This window comes from Pelodiscus sinensis, chromosome 22, assembly GCF_052426305.1.
Source record: "Pelodiscus sinensis isolate ZL-2025 chromosome 22, ASM5242630v1, whole genome shotgun sequence".
In the NCBI taxonomy this organism is placed as follows: Eukaryota; Metazoa; Chordata; order Testudines; family Trionychidae; genus Pelodiscus; species Pelodiscus sinensis.
Window position 1 is genome coordinate 8,849,527 of NC_143073.1, and position 10,600 is coordinate 8,860,126.

Here is a 10,600-nt window from a genome sequence, read left to right on the forward strand (position 1 = left end):
GGTTCAACTGACTCCAGCAGCTGGGGATGTTAAAAAGACCCAAAATGTGTGAGTTGTCTGTAGCTTGTATGACCGTAAATGCTATGTTTCCTGTGGTGTGATTACAGGAGATCACAGTAGTTGTGTGAACTGCTAAGGACTGGGCTCGTTTGGTTTGTAGCACCAGCAGGATGCTAGTCACCCACAAAGAGAAATTGCCCTGCAATCTGTGTGCATGAAATGCCCCGTCTATGCAACAGAACTGGAAAGGAACTACAACTCCCAGCCTGCTGTGGGCTGAAGTCGCCCTGCACGGGTTGATCAGCTGATGGGGAAGCAGGCTCTCTGAGCTGTGTGTGTTTCCACCACTGCAGGGAGGAAAAAGGGTCTGTTGCTACCATGCTGCGCCCGAAGGCCCTAACCCAGGTCTTGAGCCAAGCCAACACTGGAGGGGTCCAGAGCACCCTGTGAGTATAAAGGGAGTGGTGGGGGAGAGGAGTGGGCATGGCTGGGTATGGATCAGGGAACCCTGTCCCTGAAGTATTGTGACCAGATCAGTGGTCCCATTAAGGATTAGTGCCCCCTCCTCCAAAGGGTCTTCCCCTCTCCCTACATCTCCCACTTCATGCCCCGGTAGGAACAGAGACATCTTGGTGCCCCCCCCCCCCAGCTTCAGTTGTGTTGTACAATTCCTTTTCTGAAAAGTGGGGAGGAAGAAGCAGCCCAGTGCACCCTAATAAGGCGTAGTCCCTCCCCAGAGGCATTAGATGTGGATGGGGGGAGGGGGAGGTCAGCATTCCCTGTAAGCTGAGTGCTTGCCTTGGACAGTCACCTAGGAGAGATTCAAATGCTGCCCAGCTGATTAGCAGAACACTTGCAGTACCCACAGCCAGTAACCTATTTCTGCTGGTGGTGCACATTTGCACATAAATTTTATTTTCCATATGGGTGGAAAAAATTAGAGGGCACATTGATAGGGGTAAAAGGGTCTGGCCAGGACTTCCTCCAGAAGGCATTGTGGGGGACAGGGGATGGGAACTTGGAGAGCAGATTACTAATATTTTCCCTGCTGAAGCCCTGGGGAGAGGTATGTCAGTGAAGTACACTTTGGTGTTGTTGCATGCAGGTAGTCTGTTTTTCTTGCGTAGGTCTTCTCTGTGCTGGGTCTGCATGTGGGTAGCCACATGAAGGCAAAGAAATGGGGGCGGGGAACAGTTGCATCTGTATAGCCTGCAAATCCACGGATCACTCTTACAAATGCAGATGTGGATACAAACGTTGAGGCTGTGCCAGGAGTTGTGCTCCCAGCACTGTAGTCTGGTTCACACTGGCACTGTGCTGTAACTTACTGCGCTCAGGGGTTGCGGGGGGGCACCCCTGAGCCAAAAAGTAAAGTGCCAGTGTAGACTTAGCCCGTGCGCACTCTCAGGCTGAGGCTGTATCCAGAGCAGTATCCACAAGACAGTAAAATAAAAAATTTGGGAGGTCCATTCCCCCACAGCCCTCTCTTCCTAGGAGCTGCTGCACCCATGGAAAACGAGCACCCCTGCTAGAGAGGAAGGATGGTTTGGGGTGTGTAAAGTAAAGCTCTGCCACTGCCTTATCTGCCCTTGGTCTTATCACTTCGCCTTGGATACCCTCTCTAAAATGAGGGTGAGACATGCCTCAGAGGGGATGTCATGAGATTCCGTGTGTGTTCTGTCTGATCAGATACTAAGGTGATGAGCACCATAGAAACCCCTATGAGTGAAGTCCGTGCCTAAGCAGAAGTGGCACAAAACCCTGTGGGCTCTTGGCTCAAATTCTCCCCCTCTGTCCTTTGTAGACTTCTGAACAATGAGGGATCTCTACTTGCGTATTCTGGTTATGGAGACACAGATGCCAGGGTCACGGCAGCCATCGCCAGTAACATTTGGGTGGCCTATGACAAGAACGGTCACCAGGCTTTCAATGAGGACAACCTGAAATTCATCCTTATGGACTGCATGGTACGTTGTGAGGTGCAGGGATGGGGCAGGGATTCATTCCTACAGGAAAGGCTCAGTTTTTCAGCAGTAGAATGCTGCTACATGTCTCCGCTCTTGTCAGTTTAACCCATAGATCCCTGAAACAGATGTGGAATTGGATCACAGGACTCCAGATGCCTGTTCTCCGCTCTTCCATGGACTGATATAGGTTTACTGCCTCTTTTCTGCCTCAGTTTCCCCATGTATAAAACGAGGATAATAGTTGCACCGTGGGGTGAGGCTGAAGTTCAGATTAAGTACTTAGATGCCATAGGAACACAAGTTATCCAAAGCCAAAACTTTAAGCAGGTTGCCATTCTTCCTTCTCCCTCGCACACATGCGGCTGAAAGATCTTATTTCAGAGCAAATGCCTTGCTCTTTAAGAATGACCTAGGCTTTCAAGTGTGATGGGACAATCTGATGGGATAATGTTGGTCAATTTGTTTGATCACCTTGTGCAGGGCAGTAAGAACATAATACCTTGCTCTGAAGCAGCATTCTAGCATCAAGTCTCAGGGGTAGTTGTGTTAGTGTGTATCCACAAAAACAACAAAGAATCCATTGACACCTTAAAGACAGATTTATTTGGGCATAAGTTTTTGTGGGCAAAAACCCGCTTTGTCAGGTGCATGGAGTGGAAATTGTACAGTATGTTAATGCTTGCCTCTGTAATTTCCACTATGCACCTGACGAAATGGGGTTTTGCCCACAAAAACTTATTCCCTTATAAATCAGTCTTAAGGTGTCACAGGAATCTATCATCAGTAGGTATCTAAGCAATTCACAAAGGAGGGTCGTCTCCAGTCTTACAGATGGGAAAGAAATGAGGTGACTTTCCAAGGTTAGCCAGTGCCAAAACTGGAAAGAGAATCCAGGTCTCTTGAATTCCCAGCAGACTGCACCACAGTGCCTTCCCAGTGGAGATTTGGATCCCAGTGTCTGTCTGACTGTAAGAGCAGAAGGTTAAAATGTCCGGGACATGGGGGGTCTAGAGTGGAAACCTATCCTTCAAATCCTTTTTTTTTCTTTTCTTCCCTTCTGCCGGCCTCCCCTTCTCTCCCTCTCCCCCCCCCCCCCCCCAACTGCAGGAGGGTCGTGTTGCTATCACTCGGGTGGCGAATCTCTTGCTGTGCATGTATGCAAAAGAGACTGTTGGATTTGGGATGCTGAAAGCCAAGGTGATGCGGAGCTGCCGGATTGCATTTGAGGCGTGGGGCAGCTGTGTAGCTGCAGTTTGAAAAGTAGATTGGTGAACTCTGCATAGTATGAGTGGCTCTCTAACTGATGTGGGGGATGGATTTTAGTGACATTTGCTGGGGAGGAACCTAGATGAGGTATTTGGGGAATCAAGCGCCTCGTCAGAGTCGTCCTTATCCATACACAGAATATGCAGCTGTGTAGGGCACCTCTGGGCCTTACTGCCCACCCACATGGCTCTTCCTATCCCTGTTCTGTAGCGCTGCTTCCTCCGGAGAGGATCTAATTAGCCCTGGCAGGCTTCTTCAATTTTAAATTATTAGCAGAGAGGCATTACCTGTGAGAGCCATTACAGTGGCATTTGCCAGCCCCAGATATATCTTGTACATTCAGAAACTGACTGTATTATTCAACAGTATCTTAGTTTAAAATTTGTTATAAAATACTTCATTAGTGTGTTGCTGAATACTGTGAAATCACATCTCTAAGAAATCATCGCCTCCCCTCTTTCCCGCCTCCCCTCAGCTGCCATCGGATATAGGGGCACCGGTTGACTAATATTGTGTAGGGCCTCAATCCTAGGGACAGCCCTGAGCCTCTAAACTCCATTCTAGCAAAGGGAGAGCCTAACATTTAGGCCCCTATAAAACAGCCAGAACTTTGTACAAATGAAAGCAGGATCAGTGCCTTAAAGTATAGGTGTTTTTTTTTTTTTTAAATAACTGCCCACAAAATCTGTGTGATTTCAGGACAAGACCTGAACTGTCTTTTTTGTGTTTGAACAGCCCCTAGCAAGTCCCAGTTCTGTGCCACTCTGCCCACAGATAGGCTGTTTGCCTTGGTTTCCTCGTGGTAAAATAATATTTCACCACTACTTAGCAGGGAGGAGCAGCAGTTCTGTTGTAAACAGAGTGTGGTTTATTGCCTACTCACTAGGGCTCGTCTTACTGTGCTGAATAACAATCTGTTCGCAGGCCCAGGCCCTTGTCCAGTATCTGGAAGAACCTCTCACACAAGTGGCAGCGTCCTGAGCAAACTGCAGAGGGGGAGAGTGAAGGTCGCATGAGGCAGGCGCAGCTCAACGAACCCTTCCCCCAAAAGCTCTTGTAATGGAGAACTGGTGAAGTGGGCTTGTGAGTGGATCCAGGAGCAATCCAGACATTGACCTCACACTGAAAACTACCTGGCAGCAGTGGGGGATGCTTGGGGCCTATTTTTAAGGTAGTTAAAAATAAAATCGAGTATTTGACAGTGAAGTCCCATCTTGCCTCTTTGAGAGAAGATCACTTGTTGGTTACCTGTCTGGTTCCTTCCCTCGAAGCACCCAACATTGGCTACTGTCGGAAGACAGAATACTGGAGAGATGGAATTTTGGTCTGACCCAAGATGGCCGCCCTTATGAGGCCTGTGGACTCTAGGGATGTGAGCATATGACCGTGTAAATGGGAAGCCTGGGCTTAAATGCTAACGTTCACAGTTACACATAGGCTCCTACCCAGCTCCTGGGGAGCCAGGTGCCACCCCGTGCTGCTGCTGCTTCTGTGTCCAAGGCAGCAATGTGCGGGCAGCAGCCAGCTCCCCAGGAGTGGGACTCAGAAGGGAGCCGGTATGCACCAGGAAGTGGCTTTTAGCACTGCTGCCTCTGGCGCAGAGGCAGCAGTGTGGGGCAGCAGTTGGTGTACGCTGGGAGTCAACTTAAAAGCCAGCTCCCAGCACGCACTGGCTTCCTGGAAGCAGCACGCACCAGTTCCCAGGGAGCCAACTGTGGGGGAGGGGGTGTAACTGAGGTGTCCCTCCCCGCTCCCCCCCAGCAGTTACATGTTTACACAATTACCCACATTTTAACTTCCCTAGTGGACACTACATACAGAGGGGCAGAGTTTTCCTGTTAGTGTGGTATTTTTCCTGTCCATCTAGTATTGTCTAAACCTGGAGTTAGGTTGACTTCATTATTACTCAAGGTGTGGCTTTTTCACATCCCTGAAAGATATAGCTAGCTGGACCTAACTTTTTACTGTAGACCAGCTCAAGAGGTGGATAGAGTTGTATGGGGAGCAGTGTTCCCTGTCAGTTGTGCACTTGTGCATCCACTCAGAGTCAAATGCCACCCAGTTGATTAAGTTTGTGGTTTCTACTAGTGGTGCACATTTGCACATGCCTCATTGCACAACATTTATTCTGCCTGTGGATGGAAAAAAATTTGTACATAGATGGAAAAGATTAGAGGGGACATTGGTGGGGAGTGGTGGTTAGGCAGATGAGAGTTGCATGGGGCTGCACTAGAGCTGGGGGTGAAACAGGTTTCCTGGCCTAGGATGACTTTCAAAACTTTCTTCCATTGCAAATTGGGATGAAAAAATTAATCTTGCAAGTGGCTCTCTAAGCTGGAAAAAAAAAATCTCAAATGTCAGTTGTGGGCAACTGGGATGTTTTGTCTGATGGCCTCTTTATTTTTACTTGTGCAACAGTTACGTTGGCACAAACAACTCCAATTAAAACAAAAAAGTTAAAATAGCATATCTTGACCCCCCTCAAACTCTTCTCAAAATTCTTTTGAGGTCAGCTTTTCCTTCTCTTTGAGAAATGGGTGCTTTGTGATTTGAGGACTTGTGGCCAGGTCTAATTTATACCAGTGGCTCTTAACCTTCTGTACCCCTTTCAAGAGTGTGGCTTGCCTTGTGCACCTCATCTTTCAGTTCACTTAAGCTACTTACTTATAAAATCAGATGTAAAAATACAACTGTCACAGCAAACCGGTATTGAAAAATGGCTGACCTTCTCATTTCTTATGATTCAATTATAAAATAAATCAACTGGTATATAACTATTGTACTTGCATTTCAGTGTACAGAGCAGCACACAAGTCTTTGAATGAAATTTTAGTTGGTACAGTACTGATTGCACTAGTGCTTTTTATACAGCCTGTTGTAAACTAGGCAAATGTCTAGATGAGTTGTGTACCACCTGGAAGACCTCAGGGGTATGTATCCCTGGGTGGAGTGCCTACTGGTTTACACCTTTCTGATGTGCAAAACAAGGGTTCATCTCTAAGGACTGATGTAAATTTAGTCTGGTCTCCTGCAGCAGCTCTGTCCCGACTTCTAGAGAAAGATGGATGTGCCAGTGCTTGGGGGGGGGGGCCTGCAATCTGAGAAGGGGGAGGAGTGTAATATCTGAAGCTTCTCAGTCTGAGAAACTCCACCCTCATCCAACCTTGCTGCAGCTCTGAGCCTGGTCCTAGGCCAGTGGTGGGCAAAGTGCAGCCCATCAGGTTTCTAGTGTGGCTTGGGCGACACCTTGTTGCCCATAGGCAGGGTTGCTAGATTCTCCTGGTTTCCAGCTGCATCGGGGTTTTTTCCTACTAAAGTGACACACAAAGCCAAGGCACAGGAAGGGAGGTGCAGGCTGATCACACTCAACACTGACTGTGAGTACAGTGTGCTCCCTCTGCAGCCAATCACAGAGCTCCTATGGTTCCATCCACGCCTCCTGCACATTCTAGGGACGCAAGTGCAGTGAGCAAAGCGCCCCTGTCTCGGGAGCGTGTCTTGGTTATGACAATCTGGCAGCCCACGTGAGAGGAAGGTGGCCACTCCCGTGGCCCACTCACTAGCCTAGGTTGCCCACTGCTGGCTTAGGCTCCGACCATGGGAAGCATTGAGGGCTAGAGCTTGGGCAATGTCTGGATGGAGTAGGTAGGCTCAGCTAGTGGAGCAGAATTCAGCTGCATCCCTCTTGAGCAATGTTCCCTTCCACACCCTTGAGTGGATCGTGGTGTTAATTTGGGGGGGATTTTTTTAAACAAGTTGCAAGCTACAGCTACTTGGGGCCCCACTGTTTTCTCCCCAACACTTGGCTGCATCTTTTAATTAGCTTTGCCCACAGTAAGGCCCCTGGGCTGTTTACTTTGGGCTAAACTCACCCCTCTGCAGAAAGCAAACATGAAGCCAACTTTATGGGCCCAGGAAAAGCGGCATAATGTGGAGTATCTGATGGGGAATGACGAGTCCTGGGATCTATCCTGAGGTCTGCCACGTTTGCCTGGGAAAGTAACTTCCCATCCTGTTTTCCTCTCCTGCCTTCTCTATTTAGACTGCAAGCTTTCTGGGGTTGGGATATCCCTTGCTTGTATCTTCACATTACCCTAGCACATGCCTCGGGTGGTGCTTCTAGGTATTACTGTAATGTGCCTAGGTCTGTGCGCCACTATGTACATCTCACAAGGTTCCCCCTCCCCCTTCAATCTACTGTGAAATTAGACTGTGGAACTCTCTGCCACAGGATCATACAGAGGGCAAGAATTTAAGGAAGCAGGACTAGACACTTATGTAGGTTCTGGTACTGAGCCCATCACTCTGGTGACTGAGCACTAGTTTAAGTGGTCTAATAGGTTGCATGCAAGAGCATTTGGGGGAGCCCTTTTAAAAGGCAGAGCCTTGGCATTAAGGCCTCAAGCAATCCCTCAAGTGAGGGAGTTTCAAGGGGGAAGGAGGCATGGCTGCCTATTTGGGAGGGAGAAGTGGGGTTCTTGCAGCTTCTACTGAAGCAAGTGGTGATGGATTTTTGAACACGTTGGCCTGGGGCAGAAGGCTAAAGAGGATTCAGGGGTTGCTGAGCTGTCTAGTTTTTCCCTCTGTTGCTCACATGATGGCAGCAGAGGATAAGGAATGCAACTTTCATTTCCTAACCGAAAATGCTCTGCTGTCAGTAACACTGGTGTAAATCTGGAGCGAGTCAATCTGGATTTACACCCCCGTGACTGACTACAGACATGAATTCGGAGTGTCTGTTCTTGGAGATACCAGCAGTGTCCAGGTCTGATTCTGTAAATCCAGCCACCGGTGGTAGGAGGCCCACAAACACCCGATTCTCCCCCTCCTACCACAGTGTAAGTGGAGTTATTTCTGATCTGCACCAACAGCAGGAGAAGCTGTCCTGGTGTTTTTTAAAAGTGAAACTAGCCAGTTCATGTAGTGCTGTGCCCAGGGTTAAGGCTTGGGTCATGCCAAGAACAGCGGGACGGAGGATGGTACCATGCTCTGCCTGCCCTGGGCTGGCCCAGGGGGTGTGAACTAAAAGCTACCCAACTTTTGTGTTCACATGGTCCTGTCTGACACAGAGCTACATCAATGCAAACTAGGCACCTTTTCATGCTGGCAGAGTCTGCACAGAGTAGCAGCCAATGAGAGCACACACCAGTTCACATGCCCTGAGTCGGGGCTGTGGCACTGTGTAGACAAATCCAAAATAGTTGTATCTCCTCCTCTAATCCACTCATGTTTATACAAATTATGGAAATAGAAGGAAATTTGCTAACTCAGAGCTAAGGGGGACGCAGCGTAGCCTAGTGCTTTGGACAGGGAGTCAGGAGACCTGTATTCTAGTCCTGCTTCTGGACTGTTGGGTGACCTCAGGCAAGTCACTTGCTTGCTCTGTGCCTCAGCTTCCCTGCCTGTAAAATGGGAGTAATGATACTGCTCTCCTTTGGGAGTGGCAGAAGAAAACTATGAGCTATAATGAGGGAGGCCCATGGGAGCTTGGCCAGTAACAGCAGTGGCACCCATAAGCGCAGGAAGTATGGGTGTATGGGGTGCTGCACTACCCTCAGTTTTTGCACCCTGTGTCTTGGCTGCTCTGTTGCAGGTTCCAGAGTCCTGACTGCCCACCCTGCATGCTGGGCTCCCAGACACTGACCCCACTGCCAGCTGGCCCCATGCCCAGGAACTCCATTGTCCACCCTGGGTCTTACTCAGCTGCTAGCCTCAGGGGCTTTGCTGCCAGCCCCAGCTCTAAGGAGTGGTTTGGGGTGCAGCCACAGCTGGGGCGGGGTGCAGCTCACATCAAGAATTGTTCTAGCACCACTGGTAGGGCCAGGATTTCACTTGCTTCCTGAGCCATGTAAAAAGGGCTTCCTGAGCCATGTAAAAAGAGTACAATGGGGAATTAGCCTCCTGGACTTCGCATACCCCCCCACCCCGCATTAGCATGAAATAGTTCACGAGCGCACAGCGTCGGTGCTGGGTAGCGCTAAGCCCTTAATGGCTCTGATTTCTCCTCCTGTGACTTGGCCTCTCCCACCCCCTGCTGAGTTTTCACCTGCCTACGTAGGCGGTGGCATTAGCTCACACAGCTCCCTGCCCAGCCGGAAAGAGGTGCGGTCCCAGGCATAGACGAAAGCCCTGTTGGCTTAGTCGCGCTGCCTCCCGTACCTAAGATCCGTCCAAGGGCTGATCATTCTCCTGCAGTGGCAGCTCTGGGGATCCAGCGGCGGGATCGTAGCGGCTCATGGGTGGCAGGTGTAAGAGGCAAGGGAAGGCAATACCTTCCCAAGCTGCCTGGCTGGTCCCACCCACACTCTGCCCCCAAACCCCCTCCCACTCAGTGTGGCTCCCTCCAGTCTCCTGGGGTGCCTGGGCTTCAGCATCACCCGGGCTCCAAGGCCAGAGGAGCCGCTCGCTGCCTGCCCTCTGGGTTTGGAGGGGGGGGGCCACCGACCCTCCCTGTGCTCTAGGGAAAGCTAGGGTGGGGGTGGCCTGCCCCTACAGTGTGGGGTCTTGGGTTCCATGGGGGCCTTGGGCAGCAGGGGCGGGGCCTCAGGCAGCAGGGGTGGAGCTAGGGACTTGCCTCATGCAGCCCTGGGTTCGCTCACTGCCCTGTAGTGGCTGTAAGCCGGGGGTGGGGAACCTTTTTTGGGTCGGGGGCCACAGACCCACAGAAAAATCAGTCGGGGGCCGCCCCCAAGTGAGAACGAAAAAAACAAAACAAACAAACAAAAACCCAACAAACCCCCCAACTGAGCCATTCCCCTCACACCAGAGTCTAGGCAGGCCCAGGCTAGTCGATTTTGTGTGCTCCTGCCCCTTGCAGGAACAATGTCGATTCCCTAATGCTAGGAGGGCCCTGACGCCGTCGGTTCTCCACCCCTGCTCTAAGGCTAGGCAATGAGAACCCCATTTGCGGAATGAAATATTGGGGGCCTCCCCCCTTCCCCCCACCAGCCTGAGCCACTTTAAAACCTTTTCCCTCAGCTCCTCTTTAGAGGCCTTTCCAGTGTCTCTTCTACCAGTCCCCAGAGCAGATGCTGATGCAGTGACAGGACCTGCTTGTGAGAGGAGGGCCTGGCTCAGGGGTTGCCCACCAGGCTGGAGTCAGGAGAGCTGGGTTTTGAACCATGGAAATCAAACCCCTCCCCAGCCTTTGGGCCGCTGTTTGCATTGGTAAGCTGTCTCTTCAGGTAGGGTCTGTCTCTCACTGGGTCTATGTACAGCACGGAGTCCAGAGGTCACCTCCATGGACCGCTGAGGTGCGCGAGTCATTCGCACACGGATGACTGAGAATGCCTCTCTCATGCTCCGTGGGTTCACCTTAGTCACAGCAGGCACACGGTCTGCAGGGGCAGAGCAAGGGGCAATTGGGG

At 50.6% G+C, this 10,600-nt stretch overlaps 1 protein-coding gene across 2 annotated transcripts; it reads left to right on the plus strand.

Annotated features, from left to right (window-relative positions):
• Nucleotides 1–286: 286 nt before the first annotated feature.
• LAMTOR2 (late endosomal/lysosomal adaptor, MAPK and MTOR activator 2) lies at nucleotides 287–4,434 on the plus strand. 2 transcript variants are annotated; one of them, XM_075907344.2, is made up of 4 exons: nucleotides 287–446; nucleotides 1,805–1,967; nucleotides 3,075–3,164; nucleotides 4,158–4,434. In XM_075907344.2, the coding sequence occupies exons 1-4, from the start codon at nucleotides 379–381 to the stop codon at nucleotides 4,212–4,214; spliced, it is 378 nt and encodes a 125-aa protein (XP_075763459.1). In that variant the 5' UTR covers nucleotides 287–378; the 3' UTR covers nucleotides 4,215–4,434. The 2 variants fall into 2 exon arrangements, with proteins under 2 accessions (XP_075763459.1, XP_089628645.1); XM_089772519.1 differs by lacking the exon at nucleotides 3,075–3,164.
• The last annotated feature ends 6,166 nt before the right edge of the window (nucleotides 4,435–10,600 follow it).

What these genes read in the sequence shown, in the direction of transcription:
- LAMTOR2 (XM_075907344.2), top strand. Translation starts at nt 379, where the DNA reads ATGCTGCGCCCGAAGGCCCTAACCCAGGTCTTGAGCCAAGCCAACACT. An exon ending in TCATCCTTATGGACTGCATG is followed by an intron (nt 1,968 to 3,074) that starts GTACGTTGTGAG and finishes CCCCAACTGCAG; the next exon opens with GAGGGTCGTGTTGCTATCAC. An exon ending in TTGGGATGCTGAAAGCCAAG is followed by an intron (nt 3,165 to 4,157) that starts GTGATGCGGAGC and finishes ATCTGTTCGCAG; the next exon opens with GCCCAGGCCCTTGTCCAGTA.